General features: G+C 37.3%; 1 protein-coding gene across 1 annotated transcript in view; it reads left to right on the top strand.

Annotated features, from left to right (window-relative positions):
* Nucleotides 1–1,374: 1,374 nt before the first annotated feature.
* Nucleotides 1,375–16,283, top strand: part of LOC140139337 (uncharacterized) — a 135,169-nt gene continuing 120,260 nt past the window's right edge. The window contains exon 1 of the mRNA XM_072161119.1: nt 1,375–1,586. Within this exon, the coding sequence (XP_072017220.1) occupies nt 1,487–1,586 (100 nt within the window). The 5' untranslated portion in view covers nt 1,375–1,486. The remainder of the gene's footprint in view (nt 1,587–16,283) is intronic.

Here is a 16,283-nt window from a genome sequence, read left to right as displayed (position 1 = left end):
TAAGATAGCACTTTGATATAAGGGTATTGCTATCTACTGAAGATATTATAGTGTATTGCTATCTACGGAAGATACTACTTTAGAAATAAGGGCATTTCTTTCTAAGATAACACTTTGATATAAGGGCATTGCTAACTACTGAAGATATCACTTCGATATAAAGGCATTGTTATCTACTGAAGATATCAATTTGATATAAGTGCATTGCTATACTGAAGCTGGCACTTTGATATGGGCATTGATATCTCCCGCATAGCACTTTGATATAAGGGCATTGCTTTCTACTGAAGATAACACTTTGATATAAGGGCATTGTTAGTTGAGCTACGTGAGGGTATTTTACCCCCAAACTGGAATCCTGCGCCACCAGTGTGAACAAATTATAATAAAAATGCGACTATTTCGGCCAATTTCATGAGAATTTTAACAATCATTTTCCTCAAAAAAATCCTGGTACTACCACTGAACATGTTAGCACAATGACATTACTATCTACTGCGGTTTGCAGTAGTACAATACTATCTACTGAATATAACCGGTATATCAGGGCATTGCCATATGTTCAATAAATTATCAATAGGAAGATTCTATACATGTCATTATAGGCCTATTACACTACATATCATTTCTTTCTGTCATTACTTGTCTGACATGAAAAATATAGCATCCATATATAACCGTCAAAACACCAACGTCGGCTATGGACAAAGTATTATTGTTTGTTAGTTTTAATGGTATAGATTTCATTTTGATCAGATTAAAAGGGTTTAATTTGAATAGAATGACACAATATCACAATTTGACTGGCCGCATTCCAAAGAAAAAGTTTCTCGACTGGCGCGCAAGCGTGTAATTATCGCTGTCGCCTCGTCGCACCCCTAATTCGTGTGTATTTAATGGAGCACAGAAACAATAGCGCGACGTCACTGATCTATAGGTGTTTGTGAACATGTTTTTGATGTAAAATAGTGTAATAGGATTCGGTGATTTGATGCTCGACGGTGTATGTCGAATTTTGTCAGAACGTGCGGCTTTTCGTTCAAACACGAACAATTTCAGTTTTTTCAGAAAATTTCCCAAAATTGTTACAAGAACCACTGACCCAATACTAGGCATGTTTGGACTCATTTTGATGTATTTTTCATTTTGATTCCAAATATGGTCGTGTAGTTGGATAATTTTTTAATTTTGTAAAATTGTGTCAAATTTTGAAAAGTTGTCGAAACCTTTTGATATCCGCATACAGAGGGTTTAGGTTTACGTATGATATAAGTTTTGATATGATATTATTGAACTAACTTTGACACGAAGATATTTGATCACGTGCGAGCGCTAGTGCTTAACACATCTGGCATTGGTAGTTTCAGATTCATTCCTGAGGTGATTAGCAAACATAATTTGGACTAGTTGTTTCTCACATCACCGCCAAAAAGATAGATATGATTACTTTGCATAATTAAGTTATGCAATTTTATTCACTTTCGTCATGGATAACAAATACGTCTCAAATCTAACTTGGAAAAGTTGGTCGCTGCTGCTACTGATAGGCCTATTATCGATCACAATTCGATGTGGATTTTCACATGGTAAGTGTTTTTTTCCATGTTATTTGATGCTATTTTATGATACATAATGCATAAATACATAAACCTCTGTGGCAGCTGATATTGGATTAAGAATATAAAAAATTTGTGAATTAAAAATGTTTGATCAAAACATTTTCACATGACTTGCTGGTAGTGGTCTTCTTTTTCTTGTTCTATATGTTTATCTTTAATTTTGTCTCTTTCTTTTCTTTCCATATGCCAGTATGCCTATAATTATTATGTATGCTTCTTAGCATGGCTAAAGGGTAGACGAGGTATTGTTGGTCTGAGCAACCTAAAAATCGATTTTATTATCTAGATCAATATATTATTGAAAATTAACACCTTGATGTTCTACAAATCGTATACTTTGCAAACTTGCTTAATTTATTGTTGTTAATGAGTTATGTACGTTTTACAAAAGTGTTGTTGTTTCAGCCCTCTTTACAACGTAACTCAAGAACCGCAGCACCTATAAAAGTAGGCCCCCTATATATCTGTGATATTTTAATTCTTCTACACGCTCGCTATGAATTGAGCAATGCAGTTTTTGCCAAAGCTCACTACCATTCGTAAGATGATGTGAACTACCAAATCACAACAGTTTAAAATAATTAATAACCTTAAGCATGTAGCTTGGTCCTGGCCTGGTCCCATCAGGACCCGAATGTGTTTCCACACAGAACCATCTTTTATAGACAAACATAACTTCATAACTTATAAAAATATCCCGGGGACATGGTGGACACACATACTGGACATTGACCTATTTTGGCCAAATAATGCAATTTTCAATGATTGCTTTTCTTTTATCTTTTATCTTTTTCTTTTTTGTCATGCCCGGGAAAACCGGGGAGAGGCACAAGTTTCTTTTTTTCATTTTGTAAGGGGGAATTTGTCCATTAAAAGAGAAAGAACGAAAGATCACGTAATAATTCATAGGATTATGATTGAAGCGGATAGTAATAACGTCAACTTGTTAATCAGTAATAATCGTGTTAAACACATTTCTATTAAATTACGTGCATATTAGTCAAAGTGTAATGGTGACTATATAGGCCTAACATAAACGCACACTACCACATTATTTTATGTGTGCACCCGGGATCCGGTAAACGCACACTACTACGTTATTTTATGTGTGCACCGAGATCCGGTAAACGCACACTACCACATTATTTTATGTGTGCACCCGAGATCCGGTAAACGCACACTACTAGGCATACGTTATTTTATGTGTGCACCGGGATCCGGTAAACGCACACTACTACGTTATTTTATGTGTGCACCCGAGATCCGGTAAACGCACACTACTACGTTATTTTATGTGTGCACCCGAGATCCGGTAAACGCACACTACCACATTATTTTATGTGTGCACCCGGGATCCGGTAAACGCACACTACTACGTTATTTTATGTGTGCACCCGGGATCCGGTAAACGCACACTACTACGTTATTTTATGTGTGCACCGAGATCCGGTAAACGCACACTACTACGTTATTTTATGTGTGCACCAGAGATCCGGTAAACGCACACTACCACATTATTTTATGTGTGCACCCGGGATCCGGTAAACGCACACTACTACGTTATTTTATGTGTGCACCCGAGATCCGGTAAACGCACACTACCACATTATTTTATGTGTGCACCCGGGATCCGGTAAACCTACACTACCACGTTATTTTATGTGTGCACCCGTGATCCGGTAAACGCGCACTACCACATTATTTTATGTGTGCACCCGGGATCCGGTAAACCTACACTACCACGTTATTTTATGTGTGTACCCGAGATCCGGTAAACGCACGTTACCACGTTATTTCATGTGTGCATCCGAGATCCGGTAAACGCACACTACCACATGATTTTATGTGTGCACCGGGATCCGGTAAACCTACACTACCACTTTATTTTATGTGTGCACCCGTGATCCGGTAAACGCGAACTACCACGTTATTTTATGTGTGCACCCGTGATCCGGTAAACTCGCACTACCACGTTATTTTATGTGTGTACCCGGGATCCGGTAAACGCACCCCACCACATTATTTTATGTGTGCACCCGGGATCCGGTAAACCTACACTATTATTGAAGACCGAATTAAAAAGACTAGTTTGCGTCTGACGTCCTGTCAACCAGACCAAAAATGCAGTACTGCGCAGTTCAGCAACCAACCACACCGCGCCGTTGCCCTGACGTCAGACGCAAACTAGTCTTTTTAATTTGGTCTTCAATTATACCACGTTATTTTATGTGTGCACCCGTGATCCGGTAAACGCGCACTACCACGTTATTTTATGTGTGCACCCGTGATCCGGTAAACTCGCACAGTACCACGTTATTTTATGTGTGCACCCGTGATCCGGCAAACGCGCACTACCACGTTATTTTATGTGTGCACCCGGGATCCGGTAAACGATCTATGATGCGGTAACCGTTCTAGTCAGTGGCGTAGAGTCATAAGGGTAACGGGGCACGTGCTCCCCAATCGATCTGAAAATCCTTAAAAATGGCCGAAAACGGCTTTTGCCCCCCCCCCCCTTCTCCGGACCCGGTGCTCCCCAATCATGGTCGGTGCCCCCTCCCCCATATGATGACCCACTGATTCTAGTTACTGTAACGCCAGGCACAAGCGGTCCTTGCATGGTTGAAAGGTTCTGAGGTTTATAGTTTCTCGGGTCATATTTGGGTTACACCTTACCCAACCCTTAGAACAACTATTCATGAACGCCAACCGTGATCTATCATGTTTATTGAATACTATCCAACCTGAACTGTTTGATTTATTTGTTTGTTTGTTTGTTGTTGTTTTCTTTGCGTGGGAAAAAATAAGAGAGGGAGAGAGGGAACAGAGAGAAAGGGGTAGGGGTGAGATTAAGGACATGTTTTCCATGTGTATGGAGTTCTATTTTATATGAAACATTATATCTCCATATGTCTTAAAGTTCTTGAAATATTAAGGCCAATAATAATCATACATGGGGCGGAAACGACATCCATTATATCAAACCTTGCTGTGTGTCAGCTTTATTTGTCTCAATATTTGAGTGCACACACCACTAGGTCGTGTTTCCTTCCAACCTGCCTTCAGTGTTTTCAAAACCATTTTTCGGCCTGGATATAACCTTTTTGGTTCTTTGCAGAAATTTTGAAGGTTTAGGACACACTTAACGAGAGTGCGGGTCTACCTGGAATAGGACATATCATGGGGCGGAAATGACATCCATTATATCAAATCTTGCTGTGTGTCAGCTTTATTTGTCTCAATATTTGAGTGCAAACACGGCTAGGTCGTGCTCCCCTCCGACCCGCCTTAAAATAACTTGTGTTGACACTTTTCCAAATCGTTCCTGAATAGAACCCTTTTTGGTTCTTTGCAGAAATTTGGAAGGTTTAGAACATACATTGCGAGAGTGTATAGGCCTATCTGTAATGGGACATAGAGGGTACAACCCAGTGGCTATTTTAACGTGCCCCCTGGCACGTTTGTGCAGTGAGATTAAAAATCCGTGCAGTGAGAATTAAAATCCGTGCTTAGAATATTTCTATGCCATTTGTGATGTGCCCTGAGTAATTTGATTTGATTATTCATCTCTGTTTACAATTAAAATCTATCTTATGAGACATTTTAGGGATTCCCCTTTCTTGCATCAACTTGATCAAAAATAAATTGAATCATTTCTAATTTTGGATCATATGGGAATACCCCTAGAGATTGTAAAGTTAAGATGATGTCACGGGATTCCCCTCAGGAAGTGATGTCAGGGGATTCCCCTCAGGAAGTGATGAAATGTGAAAGGTTAATGTTATAATTAAGACTTGGGAATTTCCCAGACTGCAGAATAGTGTGAAGGTAGTAATAGCCTATTGCTAGAATGGGGTTTTTCCCAGTGCTTGATATATAAGAAAATATAAACACAATTATTGACACAGTTTAAAGTGTTGATCTGGGCTAGCTAGCTAACATGCTTACAGTCCAATTCCTTCAAAGAAAGGAAATTGCAAACCAGAAATATTTTATGTAGTCAAAGTACTACTATTTACCAGTGTTGTCGGAGAAGATCTAGAATACGTCAAAGAACGTACTTCTTCCAAGAAAGGAATATATATTCTTCTGTCGACTTGCTGAAGTCTGGTGTTTTGATTCAACGCAACTGTCAATATAAGTGGGGATAACTGCATCGCAGTCCTGCTTCCTAAAGATATTGGGTGAAAGGTGGAAATAGCACCAAGTTTGAAGAAAGCAGCGCAAGGATTTAGGCGTTTGGAGAACGGCGCAAGGAGATAAGAGTTTTGTGTGAGGATTTTATTCGAAAGGATATTTATCAATGCAAGTGTACAAAGGACTTCGCTGATTTTCGCAGGACAAGTGAATAAGGATATATTACATCAGTCGTCCAGAACATTGCAAGAACTTTATGATCACCAAGAAGAAGAATGGTGGCTAAGTACTAAATAGTTAAAGAGTGATTATATTTGATTATTGTGTATGTGCATTTGTTGTCATATATTGTACCAATCATAACGTGCTTTCAATTAAAGACTTAGATTTTGTTAGCTTAATCAAACAGTGTATTTGTGTTGTGCATGCGTGTGAATTTGGGTAAAAGGTGATTTTGGCCTTGAGTCAAGTACAACTCGTAACACATTCGACTAACATAAGGGATGCTTTACATATAGCGTTTGGTCATTTTCAGATAAAATGTCAAAAGTTTTGCGCTGACCGCGCTCAACACTTCAGTACCCTTTTCTCATGTTTCTAGAAAATTTTCACAGGTCTCATGCATATTATAGACATAGTTTGCTAACCACTAGTATCATCAACCCCCCCCTCCCCCCTCCTCACGCCTTGCTCACGATAGTTACAATCAAAACAAGTTCTGGCAACTTTCCATTCGTCAACGTGCGTGGTAAATGGCGATCGCAACAAAAAGGCATAGGCAAAGATTCCTTGTGGAGGAGGGAAGAATCTACCAAAAAAATTATAAGGGGGCAGGGTACATACAAACATCCCCATGTCGATGTAACGCCTCTATGTGGGTTTCTGTCCGAATTAACCTCATTTGGCCATTTGTAGTGCCCATTTTTGCGCTCTTCATGCGAATTATTCCACATTTGCACCATATTTTGCCATTTTAGCTTTAACATCTGTTTAATATATAGCCTATAGCAAAATGTTCGCGCGCTTCCTGTGCATTTGTACAATAAACTTATTATGTGATTTTATGTCGTCAAAAGGTGCGGGATTCACTGTACTTTAAAGATATACTTCCAACCCCATAGGCGGGGTATATTTGAGGAGAACGTGGAATTGCAGTATAGTTACAATTTTTTGCTGTTTCTGATTCTCTGACGTGACATGTCCTGACATAAAATCCGACTGATGCCACTTTGTCATCACGGAGCTATTTAAAATATGACTAAATATCATCCATTTTCCTCAGGTGTATTTCCCTGCTCACTGAAAAATGCCGTCATAAACCCCCTTATCAAAAAGCAGTCTTTGAACCAGAGTGAACTGAAAAGCTACCGACCGGTTGCAAACATACCTTTCCTCTCAAAGTTGATAGAGAAACATGTTGTCAACAACATCAACAACCACATGTTGAAACATCATCTTGGTGAAGAACTGCAATCTGCCTATATGCGTGGCCATAGCACCGAAACGGCACTGTTGAAAGTGAAGGATGAGATTATGAGACATGTGTACAACCAGAAAGGAGTTTTCCTTGTCTTACTCGATCTCAGTGCGGCTTTCGATACGGTGAACCACGACCTTCTGTTGAGTAGAATGTCGCATGAGATCGGGGTGACTGGGATTGCTCTTGACTGGTTGAGGTCCTATTTTACTGGTAGAACAACAACTGTTGTGATTGATGGTGTCTACTCAATGGCAAAGACCATGGACTATGGACTACCTCAGGGCTCAATTTTGGGCCCCCGAGGTTTCACAGTGTATACAATTCCAATAGGCAGGATCATCAAAACCACTCGCTTTCATACCACATGTACGCGGACGATATACAGATTTTCTGTAGTTTTGAGCCATCTAACCCATCATCAATTGAAACCGCTTTGTCATCAATAACATCTTGTATCAAAGAAATCAGAACATGGATGACATTTAATTTCTTGAAATTAAACAACGACAAAACGGAATTCTTGGTTATATCATCACCTCACTTCAAACGCCAGATGCCTGATATATGCCTTCACATTGAAGATGACATCGTTCACCCCTCCACTAGTGTCAGGAACCTGGGCGTTATCTTTGATGATGTTATGAGTATGTTGCCGCAGATAACTTCACTGTCAAAGAATGTACTATTAGCAGGAACTAATGCAACTTACATCATGAAATTACAACGCTTGCAGAACTGGAGTGCAAAATTAATTTTCTCTGCTTCTAAGTATGACCATGCCAGCCAGTATTTGCAAGAACTTCATTGGCTCCCTGTGAAGCAGAGAATTTATATAAGATCATGCTCTATGTGGACCAAATTATCTCATTGAATCAATTTCATTGTACAACCAAACTCGTCTCGGCTTGCGTTCTGCAACAGACACTTCACGTCGTCTCTCTGTACCAAAATTCAACCCTAAAGGCCTGCAATCAGCTTTCGACAAGAGTTTTTCTCTCACCGCACCTGCCCTCTGGAACTCACTTCCATCTGAACTCCGTACTGCTGTTTCTCTGCCAAGTTTCAAGAAAGGTCTCAAAACCTTCCTGTTCCCACAATAATCTGGTGGCTTTGTTTCAGTTTGCTGTTTTATTTTGCCTTTCAAATATTTTGTGTTTCATCTTGGCGCCGTGGTCTTTATGAAATGGCGCCCTATAAATGCCGTGTATGTAATGTAATGTAATGTAATGACTATAATGGCTGAAATTGATCCAAAATTGAGAAAATGGTAATTGGTTTCTATTAAATGCATTATTTTTTTCGGAGTTTTAGTACCACATCTACTCCAAGTAGATATCAAACATCAAAGAGCATTAAAATGCTTAGGAAACTCATTTTAGACCTAAAATTTGGTAAAAAGTATACCCACAATGTCAATGTGTACTGATAGCTTTTTACTAGTTTAGTAGCAATTTGGTACTGTTTCTGACTCACTGGCGTAGCCTGGTGAAGTTTTGAGCTTTGGCTACTTTGTCATCATTGAAAAATATCACATATTACCAAAAACTACTCAAATTGACCTAAAAGTGGGAAAATGATAATACAATCATATTGCCTTCCATATTTTTCTCGTGTTGGTGTCATAAATTTACTCTTTGTAGATACCAGTCGATAAATGACATTCACATGTTTACAAAATTCTTTTTTGGTCCCCCAAATGACCAAAAAATAACCCAAAAGACATATAGGGCCTATATGTTAAAAAGTTATGTTAAAAAATGTATTTAAAACATGTAAGTTGGTTGTATTTGATACTTTTTCGGCCTATGCTAATTCAAATAAACATCTCAAAAAATGTAACTAACCCCCTTAAATAATGGCCATTATTCAAGCACGGGCTATTGTATTACGTTATAAACATACCGTATGCTATGAACGCGTTTTGGTTTTGGTCAAAACTTTTTAATAACATCTAAATAGTAAAAAAAAAAGAAGCAAAAACTATATGGTTTGTCATGGTTTAACAATACATAAGCAGTAGGCCTAGAGCCATTTTCAGTGAAAATAGTGTGTGGGGTGTGTATGTGTGAGAAAAACAGCCTAACGCCTTGAACCAAGGCTAAAAGTAGGTTACCTTCTTTTTTTCAGGATCTAGATCTTTTGTGCACAAATCCATGTATTCTTCCCCGATGTGACTATGCGTGGTTTGGAAGCACAATGTTGTGATTATGTTGTCAGTAATAAACCCCTCTACAGAAGAAAGTTCTTACTGTTTGAGTCGTCATAAAATAAAATTATTTTAACACAATGGATTAAACCATAGATAGTGATCTCCTTCGACTTTTTCTATGATTATAACCAAATTCTAATGAAAAGCAATTGGCTAAACTCGCCAAAAAGAAGTAAATTTCGTTTAATATGATCAACTTGGAAATCTCGAAGGCGTTTATATTAAACGACTTCAAGAAAACTCTTTCCAAGTTTTATCATGAAAACTTAATAATGCTTTGAAAAGGCCTTTAAAAAATGCATGAGCTTGAGACTCTACTCCCTGCCCCAGCAAGGGGCTTTGACGCTGGACTCCACCAGGGGATCTAAGGCGGATCATCCACCCGGGGATCCCACCCGTTTGAGCTCACAACCTTGATACTGTAACTTACTAATAAAAATAGTCATAATCCCTACAAGTGAGAAAATCGTTTGACTGAAGTAGTTTCCCATCTAAAACATAGGCGTAGATCCGGGGATGGGGGATAAATCCCCAATATTTTGCCTGGGGGTGGTCCATACAATCACCCCCCCCCCGACGCTTGTATGTGGGTTTCTGATCAAGTTAACCTCATATTTGGCCATTTAAGCCCCAAATGTCCATATTTTTGTCCGCATTCACAATACTTCAAGAAATTATTTCCAACCCCATCCCCCATGTCAAAAAGAAATCTACTCCACTGCTCTCAAATCAACGCGGCCAAATTGCTCCCTCCACCTCTCCCCGCAAGCTCGTCACAGCTGGTTGATCATCGAGACTATACATTCGCCAACGTGCAGTGACTTTTTCCTCCTAAAATAGCCCCTGGTACAGCCATAAGTTTTCCGTGTTCTACTTTTGAAATTCCGTTTTGTCAATTTGTTACGTCTGCGTTTTCCCGTTTTCTTGTGGTTTTCTATGTTTTGTCCGTTTACCACGTTTTGTCCGTTTTACAAGAATATTAATACACATAATACCAAACTATACGCACTTTTATACGTTTATTTGATTGAAAATAACAACAGACACACATTTTTTAAATTTTTTTGATCTTTGTATTTATTTTTTATATATAATTTTTCAATTATTTCGATTTTATTTATGAAATCCTGTTTTCCGTTTTCTACCTCCGATTCCCATGATTCGTGAAATTTGCCCGTTTTCCGTATCACGGAAAACTTATGGCTAGTGCTGCATGGGTGAACACCCAAAAGGTGGTTTTATTTTGATGTGCAGCATTGATTGCAAAACACTGTCTCTTGAGTATTTCTTCACTTAGAAGATTCATTTAGGTCTGAAATTGAAGCTGCTTTATTCTTTATTACTCATGTACAACCCTGTTTTAAAATAAATTTTAATAATTTTTTTTATGACGTTTGAAATGAAATTTGCCAAAAGTGGCCCCTGGTTCACCAAGATTTGGAAGAACCAGGGGCCATTTCCAATTACCAAAGGGCCAATAAAAATAAAGATGTGCTGGATGAGTTAAATAAGCACTATTTGCTTGTAATTTGATATTTTGGTTCACTATCCAGGGGGCCAGTTTTGTGAGAAAAGTGTCCCCTGGTCAACTAAAATTGAGATGGAACCAGGGGCCATTTCAGAGTTTATGGGGGCCAAACGGCTCCCGTCTCCCACTTAATTTCACCCCTGGACGGGAATCATATCGTAAATTTGATCTAAACTCCCCATTAAAAATTTGAATCTAGTAAAAAATGTATAAATGAACTCCCAGACCTCTAAACCAAGTAAATAAATATACATATAAGGTCATTTAAAAGACCAATACTTGCTTAGAATTAGGTCTATTGTAAATGTGTAAAAAGAGGGGTAAAATATCCCTCTACTCATTTTTTTCCCGCCCTCTCTCATTTTTAACAGATTTTCATTAAAAACAAAAGGTGTCAAAATGCTCAGGAGGATGAACAACCTGTAGCTAAAATGTTTGGAACATTTTCACTTTTTTACTATGTAACACAAAGCCGGGACACAAAGGTACCCCAGTTTATGACACAGGACCGACTTTAAGGGTACACGATGTATTGTTGGTCGAAGCAGCCAAATATATTTTTATATCTAAATCAATATATTATTGAAAAATAACACTTTGATGTTTTGCAAAATTTCATGCTACAAATCATATATACTTTGAAAACTTATGTTATGTAGGCCCTACATTTTACACTGTACATTTTGTGTTGTTTCAGCCTTCTTTACAACATAACTCGAGAACCACAGGAATTCATCTACACACTCGCTATGAAATGATCCGGGGGGGGGGCCACTCAAATATGACAGTGTACGCATGCGTGACCAAATTTTTTTCAAACACCCCCTAAACGAGTTTTACCCTACCAGCAAATTTAGCCCCTTAATAAGGTAATTTAGTGGAGAATTTACCCCATAATGAGTTTTTGGCTGGTGAAAATGCAACAACAAAAAAATTAATGTACCCTTTTTGGACTCATAATTTACCAAAAATTTGAAAAGGTACCCTAAACAAGTTGTCCAGTTTCAGAAAACTACCCTTATTCTTGAAAATCACTGTTTTTTAGACCCTAAACGCGTCACGCGAGTAACTTGCCTTGCCTAAAAAAACACCCCCTTTTACTTGTTTTTTTGGTCACGCATGCGTACAGACCATTTATGTGAGTGATCCCCCCGGGGAAATGATCAATGCAATTTTTGCCAAAGCTCACTGCCATTCGCAAGATGCGCTGAACTACCAAATCGCAATAGTTTATGGGTGTGATAATTCCAACTTTTTATGAATTGGTGCTGAAAATATGGTATTGACTATACTAAACAAGAATATGATCATTAAAAATAAATTGAAGTAGATTAACCCCCCTGTACATGCCCCCTGAAGATTTGGTAACAAGGTTGCCGAATTCGACAGCCTTGAACATTGCTTAATGTAGTAGGTTATCATAGAAACTGAAAGAAATTGTGATTCTTGAGCCTATTTAATAATTATTTTGTATTGTAAATGCTGAGTTTGATCAAATGTGTTGACAATAACATAAACAGCTTATCAGCTGGAGGATAAATATCACTTTTTATATTTCTATAGAAGAGAATATAATGCTTCATTGAAGTCAGTTAATCCAGTTGCAGACCACATTCCTCAAATAGAGGTTAAGGTTTTCGGCATTATATTTCACACAGAGTTTTCTATGATCTTTTAATTGCAAACATCACTTAATTTAAGAAGTGAAAGACTTGTATCCCTAGCTTGCATATATCTTCAAGATACAAACAGCTGCAAGGTTTTGGATCGGAGGCTTGTCAAGCTTCTCTGGATCCATGGAAGATAGGCCTATGGCATGCTCAGCTGTAAGATCACATTCCCCAAAGGTAAAACTGTCTCCATTCTGCTTCTGAAACCTGGAAGAAGACATGATCGATCATCTTTATCTACAAAGGCTTCATATATGAGAAGGATTCTGCTACTTTCAATGAGTAGGCCTATCATAATATGTTACTATCATACATGTACTTGATTTGCTGGAATCTGTCCATTGACACAAAGGAGAATGCTGGTATCTTCATGTTTTAAGAAGGTTCTTTGGGATCATTGCGCAATTAGTCATCATAAAGTTGATGAAAGGCTGGTATCAGTTTTGAGTAGGTTGTAACTGTTGAAGTTTAGTTAGTGAAAATATGGCTCTATAATTATGATGTAAACTAATCAGAGCTCCTGTATAGTAAGATATATATGGGTTTCAGGGAGTACAGATCCAAGAAGCACTGACAATGTATATGCAAGTATGTGTTCATATAGGGCCTACTTTTGAAGATGTTCTAGATAGCTAGAGTTATATCACATAGGGCCTATGTTAAGTCATTAAAGTGTTTGTGCTTCAGGCGCACTGGGAAATGTGGATGTCAATTCATTGGACTTGTTCCATGATTTATTAACTTTGGATGCAACCAAGTGCCTGTTGAGTCAAACTGCTGGAGGATGAGGCAGTATATAGTTGAGTATTATTATTCTTGGGAATTATCCCGTCTATACCTATTCTGTTCTCAATTTCGTGCTTGGTATGACTCTTAGGTCCGTATGTACAAATGAGTCAGACCGGGTCTAAAGTTAGACCTGGTCTAAGTGGAATTTAGTCCCAGGACAAGGGACATTTTCCTTTACATTTTCTTATGCTATTTTGTATTATTTTTGAACATTGCGTGTAAATCTTTATAGAATATTCTAGCTACTCTATGAAGTAAATAAGAGTAAAAGACCATTCCTGATGGAACTTAATTCCACATTTCCACTTAGACCGGTCTAAATCTTTTGTGCATACGGACCTTAGGCCTACACCATTACAGAAGAGATGGTCAGACATAAAACCCAGAATCCAGCCTTTCATCAATAAGACTTTCTACACCTAGATTATGAGTTGTTTGATCTATGATGACAAAGTCTATCTTTAAATTTTAAAATATTTAAATTGGTTTCTACTCCACTTGCTGCTTCTTAATATCACGAAGATAGACCTACTCACTTTTTACACCACACTAATCTATGTCCAAAATTGCTCAAATGTCATCATATAGAACTAATATCACACTAGCTAATCAAGAAGGCCACATACACAACCCATAGTTTTAGCGAAAAGCACTTTAATCAAGTGTTCACAGCCATTTCAACTTCCATTAACGTCGTCTGCTACATGCAATAAGTATACAAGCCTGCCGAATTCGGAAACCTTGTTTCAAAATTTTCAAGGGGCATGTACAGGGGGTTAGAAATCTTTTTTGAATAAAATTCTTTCATATTCTTGATTTACAATGTTGATACCATATTTTGAACTGCAATTCATATTAAAAAGTTGAAATTTGCTAAATAACACACCCCCCTAGTTAAAAATAGTTGCTAACCTTAAAATGACATAATAGGGAAATGGTCTATATGCAATCGTGTCAACCAAAAACAGACAAGATACCAATCGCTGTCGTCAAAATAATTGTTTGTTTGAAGTCAAAATTTAACATTCCAGCACAAAGTATTTGTCAGAATATTTGCCAAGCCCAAGTATCCTAATGATTTATCTTCCCATAGTGTTAATTCAATAAGACGATGACATGTATTAGTTTTGTTTTGAAATCGTAAACCGTCACGGCGGTAATTATTGAAGTATTTTTTTTACTTCAATATTATGTAGTATGAAATCCAGCCAACTGTATCCTTTTAATGGCAATTAATGGCAAAAGTGTTGATCGTGATGGTCTATATACATCCGCTGGTCTGGAAGTCCTAACCCAAGCAAAAAAATGAGAAAAAAAAATGAAAAAAATGAAAAATGAAAAAATGAAAAATGAAAAAAAAAAAAGCAAAAAAAAAAAGAGAGAAAAAGAAAATGTTTTTAAAACGTTATGTTAAACGTATTTTGGTGTTGATTTTAAAGCTATTTAAATGTCGGGTTATATAAAGGTCATAAATTGTTAAAATTATTTTTATATGCAAAAATGCCACAACAACATTTTAGAAATATTGTAAAGTGTTATTGTAAATATTTTTGCGAAATATCATTTTGTAACATTATGTTAGAATGTTTTGCAGCAAGTTTTCATTAATGTTTTTGAATGATTTAAACATTTTATATAGGCCTACGTCACCCTTTATATGATATTATAACCCGACATTTAAACGTTTTCTGTAAAACGTTTTTGGGAAGGTGTGCTAGTCCTGTAGGTTCGCTTGTCCGTCCGTAATTTTAGTATAGGCCTACCCAAACCCTAAATCTCACCCTAACCATGCTAACCATAACCCCACTAACTTCTGGGCTATAATAGAACTTTATGTTCGGAATAGTGAACCTCATGACCTTTAGGTCATCTTGCGACTAGTAGTGAGCTTTGGCAAAATTGCATTGATCATTTCATAGCGAATTCAAATATCACATACTTTTGTAGGTCCTATGGCTCTTGAGTTATGTTGTAAAGAGGGCTGAAACAAAAACAGTTTTGTAAAACGTACATAACTCATTAACAACAATAAGTCAAGCAAGTTTTTAAAGTATATTATCTGTAGAATGAACTATTGCAAAACATCAAAGTGTTATTTTTCAATAATATATTGATTTAGACAATGAAAATCGAATTGAATCGAATCAATGATATCTTAGAGCAAGATTTTTGGAATATGTTTGGACTTTTGTCGGGTCGGAAAAGTACAGAACTGGTGTTTTTTTCATATATTTTGCTCCAATTTTGAAGCTTCAAACAACTAAACAAAAATGACAGACACTATACATTACAAAACAGCCGACCACAAAACCAAACATTAATCACACCCACACAGAAAACAATGAAATATTCCAATCTAAGGCGTGTCAATATCGGAAGAGAAATAAAATATTGTTAAGAGGTAGGCCCGGGGGTAGGCCGACTATTATAGTTTTCTAGATCAATAGTTCATTTTTTTAAATGAAGACTAAGTCCATTTTTTTGCTTTTCAACAATTTTATATTCAACTTTTTGTTTTAATTTGACCAAAACAATGCGCTGCAAAAAACCCAAAAAAACACTCATAGCCACTTATAAACACTTGCTGAACACTTCATAAATATACAGTGAAGGTTTAGGGGTGTTAACACTAAAACACGTAAAAATATGAAGATGTTCATGCTTTTTAACACAAGATAGTGTTAAAAAGCACACTTTTTAACACTACCTTGTGCTAAACACATAAGCATCTTCATATTTTTTACGATTGCTGCTCCGCTGTTTTTGTTGCAGTGTAAGGCATTGAGACTGAGAACAATTATAATTTTTCCGGAAATTTACATCTGTGGATATTAAACTTGAGACAAAAAAG

Source organism: Amphiura filiformis, chromosome 2 (assembly GCF_039555335.1).
Source record: "Amphiura filiformis chromosome 2, Afil_fr2py, whole genome shotgun sequence".
Taxonomy (NCBI): Eukaryota; Metazoa; Echinodermata; class Ophiuroidea; order Amphilepidida; family Amphiuridae; genus Amphiura; species Amphiura filiformis.
The sequence above is the reverse complement of the archived record's forward strand: the minus strand, read 5'-3'. Positions and strand labels throughout refer to the sequence as shown.